Source organism: Astyanax mexicanus, chromosome 6 (genome assembly GCF_023375975.1).
Source record: "Astyanax mexicanus isolate ESR-SI-001 chromosome 6, AstMex3_surface, whole genome shotgun sequence".
NCBI lineage: Eukaryota > Metazoa > Chordata > Actinopteri > Characiformes > Acestrorhamphidae > Astyanax > Astyanax mexicanus.
The window spans coordinates 44,041,426-44,056,985 of NC_064413.1; the positions used below are offsets into that span (position 1 = coordinate 44,041,426).

Consider the following 15,560-nt stretch of genomic DNA (forward strand, 5'->3'; position numbering starts at 1 on the left):
TGACAGGGTGTACTGAATGAAGGAGTTTATTGTAAGGAGGGAATAATCAGAAGTGGTCCCATCAAGAACATTCAGTTCAAGATTGTTGGCTCAGTGAGTAGTAATGCTGTTGAATTTCAATGCAGGCTGCACATTCACTTGTGGGCAAAACTTTCCATCAGTCTTTGAGTGTGACAAATTTCAGTTTGGTAAAGATCTTAAATTAAATTCTTCACTTCCTGCGTCATCTGTAATGTGACATTACAGTGTGTGGTAGATTTCTTTTCACAAAAATCATCAAAGTAATGCGTGGAATAGAATGAGAGTGAGAGACTGCAATGCTATTCGGAAAGAAGATAAAGGCTACCAGGAACAATAAATAATTTACAATTGTGTTAATAGTGATATGGGCAAGGGCGCGGAGATGTCCAGTGGCCTAAGAGATCACTGGGTCGAATCCCGGTCATGCAGCTTGCCATCAGCTGCCGGAGTTTAGAGAGGGCACAATTGGCCTTGCTCTCTCTGGGTGGGTAGATGACGCTCTTCACCCTTATCACTCTTAGGGTGATGTCGCTCAGCACACGGCATCTGTGAGCTGACTTTACGTGGTGTTTTCACTCTCCTTGGTTGTGGCATCACTAGTGATGGGGGATATACAGCTGAGTAGCAGCTGAATGGGTGGGAAACCAGCATAGCTTAGAAGAAAAAAAATGGGCCAAAATTAGCAATAAATCTTTAAAAACATAGTAATATGGGCAACGTTTTATTTAATATAATATTTATTGAGCTACACATACATCAGTAGTGTGTAAAACATTATTTAAGCATGCTTGAAGAAACATGTTGGATGTTTCTTTTTTTTTTTGCATGGAGTTGTAGAGGTTCCTAATGGTTTCCTGCAATAATCCATCTCATACAGTTCAAATATTCCCACACAGTTCTTGCAGATACAGTATTGTGGTAAGGGTGTTGGAGTGTTGTAAGCACATCCAATAGCATCACACACAAATTTTCATTTAGGGATAAGTGGTTTTAGCGATGTGGCTAGCATTAGCATAGCATTTGTATTGTATGTTAAAGACAAGCTCTTGAAATGGCGGCAGTATGTGGACGAGCATTGTCCTGTTGGAATAGTACACTGAAGTGTGGCTCCAGAAAAGGTAGGAACACAGATTGCAAGACCTCATTAGTGTAGCATTGTGCAAACGAGTGCCTGCAATGAAGGCCTGAGGTAACTTGGTACTGTATAAAACTGCAGTCCACACCAAGACACCAGGTCTTCCAGACGTGACCACAAACCTTTGATCTTTGATATCAGATGTTTTCTTCTGGTTGCAACTGTTTGTTTTATCCAGAGATTGTAAAAAAGATGGACGCCGTGTCGCCGTTCCCATTCATTTAATGAAAATGAAGCCAAAATCTTCCGCCATGTTGGCGATCCTGAAACCCGAGTCGGCGCAGTAGAGACCAGAGGAGGGAGAAAGACTGTGGAGAGACCGCCTACTCATTTAAATAAACCCGCCTCTGAGGGGTTCCTCCACAGACCCCGGCTAGGTGTAACCCAGCCCTTTTACAATAACCACACCTTTTTGAATAGAGCTGAATAAAAAAAATAAATAAATAAAAAGACAATATAAGCAGAGGTTACACTAGCTGTTGCATTTAAATAATGGAGGTAGAATTACAGAAACCTATGAGAGACGATGCTCTGTCCAGCTATACACAGTCTATGGTTTTAACAATAAGTGTATGTAACTAGCAGTAACTAGCTGTGGTAAACTCTAACAAGTAAAACAATCTGATAAGCTAGCTTTGTGGTGACCAGAAGGACCAACTCAGAGGGTAATAAGAGAGTGTTGAACTCCCGGTCGAATTCCTGGGATCAGGATTGCAATTGGAAATTCATTAGATCACGATTAGGTTAATTGTATTTGTTCAGACTGGGCAGCTATTGGAGGCCTGGTCTAAATGAGTGGCATATTATAGTATGAAACTAGATGGAAAGTTCCATGGCACTAATGGAGATAAAGTATAGCATGTAGGAGGAAGTGGAGGAGAGTAAGATTAGGATTTTGTCCTCACTGCAGTAAATAATGCAGTCTTATAGGTAGTGGGGGGGTTTATATGCAATAAATACTGCCTGCTGAATTTTCTCTATTCTCAATTTTCTTTCAAATCTAAGCATGACATTCATTTCTTCACCAGTCAGATCTCATGGCTTTGCAAAGCTGATGATTGCTTTGGTTTTGCAAGGTGTTTCATTTCATAAATCTGCATTAAAACAACTGTAGCCTGGGTGAAGTCTGCAGTCAGCAAGACCTTAGTGGGCATCAATCCACATAACATTCGCTTCATTCTCTACACTACAATGGAGGTCATAGCTAAGACACTTAGATTTGGGATTTTTTGGCACAACTTTAAAAGAACCAATAAACCTATTGATCCATTGGGCTGTGTATTGGGAAGAACTTGGCATTATGTGATATGCAGCACAATACAGGGGTTACTGATACTGTAAGCAAGGTGACAGTGTAATTATTTAAATCATATTTTAGGAAAACAGTAAACTACAGTATACATTATCATACATTATCTGCAGCTATGGAGACATTTAAATGTAAGACTTTTACACAAACAAAACAAAGAAACCACTCGTACACATAGAAAACTGGGGTTATCTTATCGCCATGCCAACAGTTTCTAAATACATACTGTATTCTTCACTACCTAAAAGCCAGTAATGAACCTGTGCCTTGAGCCATAAATAATGCTGTTTGTTCTGCTTAGTTCAGTCTATCACTAAATACACAAGCAGGGCTAAAATACATTTTAAATTTAAATCCTGCAAAATATAAAAATAATGCACAAAAAAAATGTATCAACTGTCTTGGCATTTTTAAGACCTTTGAGGGATTGCTTTAAAGAGCCACTGCACCCTAATTCATATATATTTTTTCATGAATAGCTGAAAAGTGTTCCTCTTAAAGTTGAGAAACTTACCAGTCCTGCTTAAAAAAAATTATAAACCTTTCCTAAACTTAAAAAAAAAAAAAACACTAGGTGAGGATGATGTGCAATATGTACAATATGCGGATTAGTCAATTAATAATAACACCCCCCTGCTGACATCCAACCATCTGCATCTCACTGCTATCAGCCAACTCAGCCAATCACCTCTCCCTCCTACCCTGCCTCTAAACCCATACATCAACCAGTGCCCCTCCCAAACTACCCATCCTATTTTTTAGCCTTTTTCAAATTTCAGCATAGCTCACCTAAGGATAAAATCAGGAGCCCTTTATCTCCACTATACCTTGTACCTCTTTGGTCTGACAGATTTTCTGTTAATGCTTTTTTGATGTCGAGCTGTCTGAATATTTCACACTCCTTAAACAGCAGACAATGGCTTATGAGGTACCATCTGTCCCTGTGACTGTTCTAATGAACCAGAAACCAGCATTTCTTTAGCTGTCAAGTAAGAAACGTCTTGGAAAAAGTGTGCAGCATATTTTCTTCCCCTTGAATAAAATAAAAAAAAAGTTATAAAGTGCGTAAAATATTTACAGGCTGTTTTGGCATGCAAGTGAGAATAATATAGTTATATATAGTTATATATATAGTTATATAATATATCCAGAAATGATGGCAGCTGAACTTTCAAAATGATGAAAACCTGAAGGCAGTCTTATTCATGCATTTGATGCTTCTTTTAAATTCTAGATGGAGCTGGTACCAGAGCCTGACCCGGACGATGAAGGAACTAAAATAAGTGTAAGTATACTCAAAGTTTTTGTAATATTTTCTGTCTTCTGAAAGTCTGGTGCTGTAAATAATATATAGGGTATATAATCTTATTTTGTGTGAATTCTTTGATTTAGATTATTTGGCCATTGTTTGACGATGAACAATAAAAGTAGAAGTAATTCTGTTTGCAGAAGACTTTCCTCATGCCTGTCAAACGCAATCTCCGAGATTTGATGTGTTTACTGCCTTCAGGCAGCCAGCATTGTACTGCATAGACATGGCTGCCTGCATATTACAGAACCAATAGCTATTTTCTCACATCAATGTAAAACGAAAGGTCAAAACACTGGGAGTGAATGACAGATTGAATGTTACTTAAACCTTGTCCAACATTTCCTCCACAGACAGTCAAGGTCCAAGGCAACGACATTTCCCACAAACTGCAGATCTCACGGGTGAGCAAGAGCGACGAGGGGCTGTACGAGTGCCGAGTCACCGACGCCAACTACGGAGAACTTAAGGAGTACAAAGCCCAGGCCTACCTGAAGGTCAACGCCACAGTCCGCAGAGGACTCATCAAGAAGACGTCCCCCCTGCACCTGACGGATAAGAAGCCCCGGAAGAGCTCGGCTCTGGGCCAGGACAGCAACGGCATGAGTTCAGACCAGCGTTCCCAGTCCACCTCTACCTCCCAGTCATCACAGTCTAAAACAGTGAAACACAGCGCAGGGTCAGGTAAGAATGACTGTATCTTCACTTAGCTATTCCATCTGTTAAAGTTTAGAATTGAACTGGGTTTTATTGAATGGACGTGGAGGTAGAACGCTCACATTTACAATGCAGACGTCCGCAGATCCTGATGGAGAAATCTATAACATTCTGTCATAGCGGTTTTGGAGTTTCTGTAATATTTCATGGACTCACGGAACATTTTTTGTTCTACATTGAGGAACTGCACAGACTGAGAAAGAGCATATTGTTTACTGTTTCCAATATTTATGAGTAAAATATGAGCAAAAGTTGTCTGTTGTACACCAGGCAGCAGGGTGTAGAGCAGAGACTAATAGAGTAGCCTAAAACACTAAAACATGTTCAGGTATAAGTGTTGTTAATGAAGAAAACGACTGATTAGCAAATAAAAAAGTAAAAAAAAAGTGAGAAAAAACACATAGATAAAAAAATCACTGCAGTGTATTGTCTTAGCATAGGCTATTACATACTGTAACTATCGGCAAAGCAATTGAAGTTTGCCAGGCTTTATTGCACTCTCTTTGATGCAGGCATGGTTTAAAATAAAATGCTAAATGCTACACATCAAAATCCAGTGACCAATCCTAAAGCAGTACCATTACCTAATATGACATATGTGAGTAACAGTATTGAGCAACACTTTACAGAAGAGCAGTGTTTTTAAGACATTAAATGCCATATTTAGTTGCTTATTCCAACATATATGGGTAATCACATAAAGGCCTAATCTGCTAATTTAGATTATATTATGTCCTGAGAATTGACAGTAGCATAAATAGTATAAATTACATATGATATGTATTACTTTATCACTTATATCAGTTGCGACAGTGGTTTTCCATATTGCATGAACAAACCAATAGAAATGTTAAAAAAATGACCTTTTGAAATAAAATCCATTGACTTCCACTGACAGAGAAGACAGCTTGTCCTTCTCCTAAAAAGTTGTTATTTTGGAGACAAACACTGACTACATTTTGAGGATTCAGCTATGTCAGGGGTGTCCAAACTTTTTGTTAGGGCCAGAAGGAGAAATATATTTGAAGTCACGGGCCACAGACTCTGTAATAAAACAAATAATGAAATATACCACTTTAAATAATACATTTTCCTGATATATCATTTACACACCATTTTACTTGACTTACTATCTTTTTTTTCTTGGACAGTGTTGTGTAAACTAAGATTTTTCAAATTGATTTTTAATTTCATGACGTCTCTTAATATTAAACTCCTTAATTACGGCAATTTTAGACTCTTTTACCTCGTTTTTCTGCGCTAGAAATGCGCACTCTCTCCTCTTTTAGACTCTTTTGCCCCGTTTTTCTGAGCTAGAAATGCGCACTCTCTTCGCATTTAGACTCTTTTTCCCTGTTTTTCTGTGCTAGAAATGCGCACCCTCGCCGCTTTTAGACTCTTTGGCCCGTTTTTCTGCGCTAGAAATGCACACCCTCTCCGCTTTTAGACTCTTTGGCCCGTTTCTGACACCTAGCGTTTTGTCACCTGAATCTCACATTATAAAAACCTGCTTAACAGCAGGCCAGCCGTAGTTTGGACACCCCTGCGCTATGTGAAAGTGCTGAGCAGCTGATTAGAGGAGCATGTTACTGCTGGACGTTGGGACGATGAATAAGCTTCTGAATTTGAATAATCTGGTCTCTCCTAACAAAATTGGGAGCAAGAGGTAGACCTTATTAATATTTGACATATTGGTACAGTTATCTGAGAGCTCTTTTGACTCGTTAGGGGTGTCCAAACTTATGCGCAATGGGCTGGAATGGATTTTCATGTTGTTTGAATACTGACCTTTTTGATGTTTTTTTTACTTACCAGTCTTTTCTGGATTGAACACAAGATTGGACACGCCTCTTGTAAAAGGTTGGGGACTCCAAGAGATTAGAGCTTTCAGATTACTTTACCTATTTATCTTTAAAAAAAAATGTAAATGTATTCCTACTTTACATGGTGCTCCTTTCCTTTTGTACAACTCAAACATAATACATTATTCTCGAACATGATTAGGAGTATGTTTTTTTTTTTACAATTTAACTTTAATCCATTTGGTAGTACTTCCCAATACTTACCACCTCTCATTTTACAGGCAGGGAGAACCAACCCCTAGCTGAAATTACTTTAAGAAAATAGTTTTTTTTATTACCTTTTTGCTTTGTGGTGTGAATTAGAGGTACATTATGTCTTTCTTACACGACCTCTCTCAAAACCGCTGCTTTCAAAGCTCTCAAATGGAGCTACCATGACAGACTGCATTAGTTCCGAGATTTAGAAGTCAAATTCAGAAAGTAACTTTTGAAATTTAATAGGTTCTGTAATAAGCTTTATACGAACTGCAGCAGAACTCATAATGGAATTTATAGGAGTGCCTGTAAAGGTCTTTACAGGGCTGTTTCTGCTGCCAGTAAAAGTCATAACTCTTCTCATCAATTCAATAAAGGCGCCATCGCATAAGGGCGATGATGCCGCTCTAAATAGCACATTTATTAGCATCTTTTGAGCATTCTGATTCCCACAAGAAGGCCGTAATGTAAAAGTAAGTTGATGGAGAATTGTTTTATTAGGTAACTTTCAGAGTTTATAAAAAGATAATGCCTGCGTGGACCTTTCACTGCATTAGGATATGATTAGAAGCAAGCTGTCAGAGCAAATGCCCTAAAATGCCCAGAAATGAATAAAACAATAGCCTTTATAAATAGACCTCATACACACACACACACACACACACACACACACACAGGAAGCAGTCATGATTTTGATCTACATTCAAAGTGATTTAGCATTTTAAATGAAAGCATCCTGTGATACAGAGGGGTGGATATGAGTGCAGGAGGGTTAGTGATAGACGCTACACTCAGACATGCCAGGGAGAGATTGGCCAGGGCTGGTTTGTATGTTGTCAGGCACGGCTGGGCAGTTGGAACTGAATTCTAACATGGTGAGAAGTTCTGCATCAACAGAATCACTGATAGCCCACTCTCAGTCCCACGGGGGGAATGGCAGACAAGCCCTATGCTTCTCTCTCTCTCTAATACACACACACACACACACACACACACACACACACACATACAAACAGCATCTCAGAGTCAGAGCAAGAAGAGGCCAGAAAAAAAGAGAGATTGAGAGATTGAAAGACAGACCTCAGCATTTCCTACCAATCCAATGCCTGGATATGCTTGAAAACTACTAAATTCTAAATGCTTTTATATGTAGGTGTATCAGAAACGTTTGATATATTGTATCATATTGTGATACTGTATGCTGCAATTCTGTATCGATTCCCAAAAACAGATTGATATTAATTTATTAGTTTACAATTAAAGATTGGTGTCAGACACTGGTTCATTCTGCATTGTATTTAAACCCCATCTACTATGTTTTTTTATTTTTTATTTTTATATATGATTACAATATATTGCCTTGTTTACAGTATCACAATACATTGGGATATATTGAATCATAATCTCTGTACTGTGATACAAATCATCATCATCATCATCATCATCATCATCATCATCATCATCCCATTTTTTTTGTTGTTTTGCTAATACATGTCCCTCATGTTTATGGACATGAGAAAATAGCTAAATAGAGGAAACATTAAAAAGATATGAAAGAAAATGAATAAATTAACCAAAACAAACAAACCGCTCCTACTTGGCAGGTTCTGATTTAAACTGTTCATAAATATACACAGCTATTACTGTATAAATACATTATTTAATTTCCTATGAATGTGCTATGAAGCCCCTATATATTCAAGTATAGCTTTATAAATGCATTATTAAGTGTTAATGTATGTGTTATGAAGCCTATATAAAGGTCCCTTTTAAATAAAGTGCTACCAAATATTCAAGTATAGCTTTATAAATGCATTACAAAGTGTTAATGTATGTGTTATGAAGCCCGTATAAAGGTCCCTTACAAATAAAGTGCTACTAAATATTCAAGTATAGTTTTAGAAATGCATTATTAGATGTTTATGTACTTGTTGTAAAGCCTCTACATAGTTCCCCTTCGAATAAAGTGCTACCAAATATTTAAGTATAGCTTTAGAAATGCATTATTGGTAACACTTTCTACGGATCAGGTATCTATAAAGCATTATAAATGCATTCATAAAGCTTTATAAACCATTCATAATTTCTGTGAAAAGTGCTTATGAAGATTTATAGTTTTTTATATGCTTTTGGTAATGTGGAACAACTTATCAAATAACCTAAAGTCTAAGAAAAGTGATTATAAGTGTTCATGTTAAGTTGTTATGTGCATTTACAAAAACAATTTTCATTATAACACATAGAAGTTAGAGGGAAGGCATCGCTGTGGATCTTGATAAAGCATTATGTAAATGAACTTAACATCTATTAAGCTTTATGAAACAGGTCTCACCAATAACGCTAAGAACAGCAAATGCAAATATATTATAATGCATTATATCGCTTTGTGATATAAAGCTTTATACTGAGGTGTCATAACGTTTTCTGTTTGAGATTATAAACATTTATGTATAGTTAGAAAGGCTAATGTCAAGTGTAATAAAGAATTATGAATGGTTTATGAAGCTTTATGAAGGCATTTATAATGCTTTATAGATACCTGATACATAGAAAGTGTTACCGCATTATTTAGAGTTTATATAGTTGTTATTAAGCCCCTACAAAACTCCCCCTCAAATAAAGTGCTACCAAATATTCAAGTACAGCTTTACTAAATGTATTAAGTGTTTATGTATGTGTTATATAGCCCCTACGAAGGTCCCTTTCAAATAAAGTGCTACCAAATATTTAAGTATAGCTTTATAAATGTATGTAGTGTTTATGTATGTGTTATATAGCCCCTACGAAGGTCCCTTTTAAATAAAGTGCTACCAACAAAAACCTTGGCAACATGAACAAAGCAAACACCAATGGGGATTATATTCATAATTACCGCTCGCTCTTATTTCTTCAGCTGAAGTGCCTTAAGCACCCTTACCTAACGACACCTCCACGGTAAGCCATCTCCAAGATCAGTGAGCTCTAATTACAGATCATGACATTCTGACACGACTCCCGACTCTCCTTATAGCTAATTGGATGGAGCCGGTTATAAATGTATAGATGCAATGTGCAACTGGGGGGCTCTGAGAGCATTTCAGCCCTGAGTAAAAACAGCCCACAGGAATGATTAATTATTCTCTACAAAGAGGAGGAGGAGACGCGGGGAAGCTGGAGCCCAGCGCGATTGCTTCTTCTTCTCCACGATGCTCCCGTTCACTTGATCACTGCGGGCTAAATGAAATCTGGCAGGGAGGAGCAGAGGGTCGTGAGCCTCCATCTCTCTCTCTCTCTCTCTCTCTCTCTCTCTTATTACTTCCTCCTCTCCTCCACGCTTTCCTGATATTGAACTTGGCTGGGAGAGAGACTCCCCAGACGCCCCTCCTCTGAAGGAACCGCTGCGCTCGCTCTGACGGAAGAATCCCGTAAATGTCACAGTGATTTACTGAAAATTTCATTTTCCATTTCCTCAATGTTGCCTTGTTATTAGGGGTTTTATGGCTAAATATACAGCCTTTCTCACTCCCTCTCTCTCTCTCTCTCTCTCTCTCTTTCCTTCCCTCACTCTGTCTTCTCCAACTCTCACTTTCTTTTCTATACTTTATCCTTTTTTTTTACAGGTTCATAACAAGTTTGCGAGATCTCCTTTGATGTTTTTAGGCCACCTATTTTAATTCCACTGTTCAAAACAAGACTGGGAAAATCAGAGGAAATAACTGCGCAAACAAAAAAACCCACAAAAAATGTGTCCATTGCCCAACGAGAACACAGCCTCATTCTTAGTCAACAAGCTTTCTACCTTAATAAATGCGTGAAGTTAATTGCCTATACTTCACACGATGATTCTTCCAATGCAAATTCATGGCTGGTTGCTCCACTTTATGAGTCCCATTAAAAGAAATCTATTAATTCACCCACTCCTATGTAAAAAATTCATGATCATTCATAAATCATATATATATATATATATATATATATTTTTTTTTTTTTTTTTTTACGTAATGTGCTGGGCAAAAAAAAAAAAAAACAGAGCGAGAGCACTTTACTAGAACAATTACTCATTCAATAAACCCCCGATACTTTCCCTCAGTTCACCCACGATGCCCTTTCATCATGCAGGGATGTAGTAGGGATGCAGGGATGCAGGGAAGTATGCCGGCTCTAAATTGAGGCAGTGAGAAAATGCAGGGTGTACCGCACATCATGACAGCTAAACCACAATGCAGACAATCAAACGAAATTGAATGCAAAAGCACAGAACCTGCATTTTCCGTCTTGGAGGAAGAGGAATTGACTCGGCTCAGCTGACACCAAATGAAAGGGTGCCTCATTCAATCCTCTTTACAAACCAGGAGAGACATTTTAAATGGAGGATGGGATTATGTAAAAGACTGCGCCTTTGAAGTGCTTCAAAACTATCCTATAAATGAAGCTTAAGTTATTCAGCGTGATGCCGCACGTGCGCTCAGGCGGTCAGATAAAGCCCTTGCGCTACAGCGCGGGCATCGCTTGATTCTCAGATAGATGAGTTCCTAACCCACGTACTTACTGACAGATTTTCAGCTGTGGTTCGCCCCGCATGTTACTGTAGGATGAGGTATTGAATGGATTCAGAAATCGTTTAGGTAAAGACAGCAACTTGACATGTCAGGCCAGTGGTGGGCATTCACATATATAAATCTCTATTTGTGTAGATTTCTGCAATAAAAGAGTTTACAGCACGGGCAAAAGTACAGCTTTTAAACTGATTATGTCCTTACCCTATGAAAATGGAGGGTCAAACATTCATTTTCCTTCACGAATAACTTGAAGCAAAATATGTACACCTCTAAATAAGCTCTATCTCTTTCTCTCTTTCTTTCACTCTGTGCAGCATAAGTCAGATATGTATGAGTATCGAACCTACTGTAGGTCTGTTAAAGCATTCCATGTGTTGCATACTGTATTTATGATGATACATTAATTTACTGCAGTAGATATAACAAGCTATAACATGAACCTGCTAAACCTGTCAAAAAAATAAATAAATACATATGATTAATAGTTCTACCCATGATTCACTGCGATGTTTGTCAGCTGTAAGATACTGATGCTCCCAATTTCTTCCCCAGGTACCAGGATATCTACGAGCTATGGACTTGCTATCCTGCTTTTCGCTAGCAACTGCGTGAGGGGAGCTTTGCTATAGTCGGTGACTCTTCTTTTTTTTTGTTTCCAGTTCCAACAGTCCTTCTTAAAGCCAAGAGAAAAGAAAAAAAATAATCACTTGCTATTTCCATGGAGTGGATGGCACAGTTGTCTCTTACATAAAACCAATATTTGCACCCCAAATGTTATAATTATCTTCACCAGAGTCACTTTTTTTTTCTTTTTTTTTTTCAAAAGCCGTGGAGGATAAGACTGTCTTCTTGGACTTATGTTTTTTTTTTTTTGTGCTCCACATGATAAAAACACAACACGGACGCAAGGAATTATGGGCTACCTTTCACCCATACGTATTATTATTATTATTATTATTATTATTATTATTAATATTATTTTTGTTGTATTTTTATTTTTTTTTCTGTTTATATTCAGCTGTGAATTTAATACGACATGCTCTAAAGTTCGGGAAGAATTTATATTTGTGTAATATATAAATATATACATACAGATGCATATATAATGATTTGATTTGAAACCTTCTTGGACTCTGTACAGCTTGCATTCATTCTGTAATACTATGTGTGCAAGGACACTGAAGAAAAACATGAGCATTGCAGCACTGGCATTTAAGTAAATATATTGTGGCTGGATAAGTAAATGATGAGTTCTGCTTAACTGTGTGATGTTCTAAGCTGTTAAAATCTGCTTTGGGGTTCTCTTTGAGGTTCTTTATTTGATGCGGACTGTCCTTCTTGCTAAAATGCACATGCCATTCTCTGTTGTTGTTGTTGTTGTAGGTAACTTTTGGTTTGTTTCGCTTCTCTCTGATTTGGTTTGATTTTGTTTTTAGTTTTCATTTGGCTTAATAAATGTGAGCTTATTTCTGTTATCCCTCTGTTAGTCTGTTGTTGTGTGTTCGAGGAAAACAGAACTGTTTCCACACATCATGTGCCATAACCGTGCCTACTTAGCATGTCTAAGAAACAATGCCAGGACATGTACTAATTAGCCTACTGAGCGCTAAATTGCACACAACAATGCCATTTAAGCGCTCAATAAATACCAACCTCTTTCTTCATTCTATGAGAGGGGATTTGTTTAGCCGGTGGCCCTCCGTATCGCTTACAATCATATAAAATGGGAGATTCTTAAACACATTTAGTGCTATTTTCTCTTATTTCCACCATCTTGAGTGCTTCCTTTTGATCTTCAGCACATATTCTCATTTCTGCAAAGTCTGGTGACCGCCTGCTTCAAAATGCACTACATTTGATCGCTGCGTTTTCTCTGTCTAGACAAGTTTTATTACATAATTTTTTATTTTTTCTCAATTTGTCGAGTATCTACTTCTGTCACTTAAAACCACAGCCAACAAAAAGACAGACACTAGGAAAATATTTGATATAATCTCTGCTACTGAAAAACCTCACAAACAGCAATTGAAAGATGAGTCCGAGATAAGGACTTTAGTAGAAATACTGTAGGAACAGAAACTCAATAGAACTTAATAGAAATTACACTTTAATGTACTGTACTATAGAAAAATGCTTGTTAGACATCAGGTTCCAAATACGCCATTCAACTCAAAATAAGATAAAGTAAAGACTACAGAACATTTTTGCGTTAACTCAACTTTACATTAATTTAAAGAATATATTTCCTTGTTGTTCCATATCTCTGTTAGCTAAACAATACATATTGAGTTGAGCCTTAAAAGCATTACTAAATATTCTATAGATGACATTGGTTAAAAACTTTGCAGCATTCGAAATGTATTTTGCACTTTTCTCTTTTCCTGTTATCTGTTTTCTCCCATCTACCAGTTACAACCTTCCCCATAATATGATGTTCCCAGACTGGGAGACTTTAGCCAGTGAAACTTATATGGTCTAGCACTTAGACTGTAGGGCCACTCGAGAGCTGGGAAACTAACTGCACTACATACAAACAAAAGCAGTTTTGAGTAAATTTACCCTTCTGTTCTTTTTGGAAAAGAGTCTTACAGCTCTAGTGTGGCACAACTGTCTAACTGCTTTCTTGTAAAGAGACAGGAGGTTATACGTTTAAATCCCATCAACAGCACAGCCATACATTTTCAGGAATATGAGAAAAGGAAGGCCCTCTACTATGTGATTGTTATATACTGTATGTTTTTCAACTGCAGCTCATTTTCTAATGCTTTTAAGGGTCAATTCAAGTTGTAATGTGGGCAAACTGGACGAAGTTTTTCTTATTTATTTATTTTATAAAATCATTTTAGGGTGGCTTGCCTTAAGTTCTCTATAGTGTGCCCACAATATCTTGAGCCAAGTTCTAATCAAATCACCAAAATTGTCGTAGAATGAAACTCCTTAGCCAAGTTCCATTTTTGATTGTTGGCTTGGACATGTAATCTACGTACAGTCCTCACAGCACGTGTCCAATTCTATACCATATTTTCCACCGCAATCAAATCTCGATTTTTAAGGAACCAAATGTGGTTCTTGTGTGGAATTGCTCCAAAGAACACGTCAGGAACATTTGAAAAAGTTTAAATACGTAAAGAAGTTCTGATGGTTAATCAGAAAAAAAAGGCTAGTGTGCAGTCATAAATTAACAAGCTGAAAACAAATCATTAAGACTAGCTGACGCCTCGGAACAAACTCCATAATCACATCTGAATGTGACCTTTCCAACAGCCATCATTATGTGGTGTAGTCTATGTGAGCAGAGTCTTTCATCTGGCGAGGGAACACAGATCCGTCTAGCCATTGTTTCAAGTTAGTCAACAGCAGCACTCCAAGCCATTTTTTTATTATTATATGTATCCTGTAAATAAACATGAAACACACTCTGAATTGGTCAGGATCACTGTGTATAAATTCTCCTTTGAAATAGTTGCGTTGACTTTGTTATGGACCAATAGCTCACTGATAAACACGCCAATTCTCAATTGAACAAGAAAGTCAGGTATTTTGAATGTGGTTCAGACCTGTACATCTGGTGCCAACATCTGTGTACTGTCTGTGTAAATGTCACTGTAATTTAAACAAGCAGCATGATTCTCTTCTTTTCTTTTCTCCAAAACACTAAAATGTGTTTTGGCTACAGTGTTGTCAATGGTTTATGGATATGTTTGCTGCAGAGACTTCACATCTTCTCCATAATCTCTGGGATTTCATGTCTCGGCAACACCACCCCCACCATACCGTTTTACTATAGAAAAAAAACGCACAGCGGCAACTGAGCACTGGAAATTCTATGGATCGGAGTTTCCTAACGGGAGATTCCTAATGGATTTGCGGATATACCGGCTTGGATCACAGTCAGCTTGAGAGGTGAACTCGGTATCTTACGAACTACAGAATCTGAACCCAGCACTTTACAGACAACACGACATTTCAGCATCTGGAAATCTCATGGATATTCTCTTTCTGTCAAAAACAAAAACAAAGAAAAGAAAAAAAAGCAAAGAAAAGAGAATAAAAGAAGATCTAAATTTAATCCTCCTGATTTGGGAATTCTCTGCTGACTCGGGAATTCTTTGCCGCGAGTCAAAACGGACTGCCTGCTGAACTGTAAAGATTTCATGAGGTTTTCATTGACGCTTTGTAGAGCAATGTGGCAGCTTGTACTACAGTGTCAATAAAAGAAATGATATGTAATGAACCATCTTTCCTGGCCGGCCAGTGACGGATCTCTCTGTATGACATTTGAAGACTTAGCTGAGCAACTACTCGGAATACTGTGTGCATTTTATCCCTTATTTCGGATACAGAGATGTGTCTGGAATGTATGGTTTGAATTGCAGTATTTACTTCAACCTTTCTACATATTAAAAAACGGTTCTGGCAAAAGAAAAGAAGATATTTATCAAACTAACACTTGGAAAATTAAGCATTTGTGTAT

General features: G+C 37.6%; 1 protein-coding gene across 1 annotated transcript in view; it reads left to right on the top strand.

The window, feature by feature from the left end:
• vstm2a (V-set and transmembrane domain containing 2A) overlaps window positions 1-12,018 on the top strand; it is a 53,172-nt gene extending 41,154 nt beyond the window's left edge. The window contains exons 3-5 of the mRNA XM_007233394.4: window positions 3,700-3,750; window positions 4,128-4,458; window positions 11,639-12,018. Of these exons, the coding sequence (XP_007233456.2) occupies window positions 3,700-3,750; window positions 4,128-4,458; window positions 11,639-11,715 (459 nt within the window). The 3' untranslated portion in view covers window positions 11,716-12,018. The remainder of the gene's footprint in view (window positions 1-3,699; window positions 3,751-4,127; window positions 4,459-11,638) is intronic.
• Window positions 12,019-15,560: the final 3,542 nt, after the last annotated feature.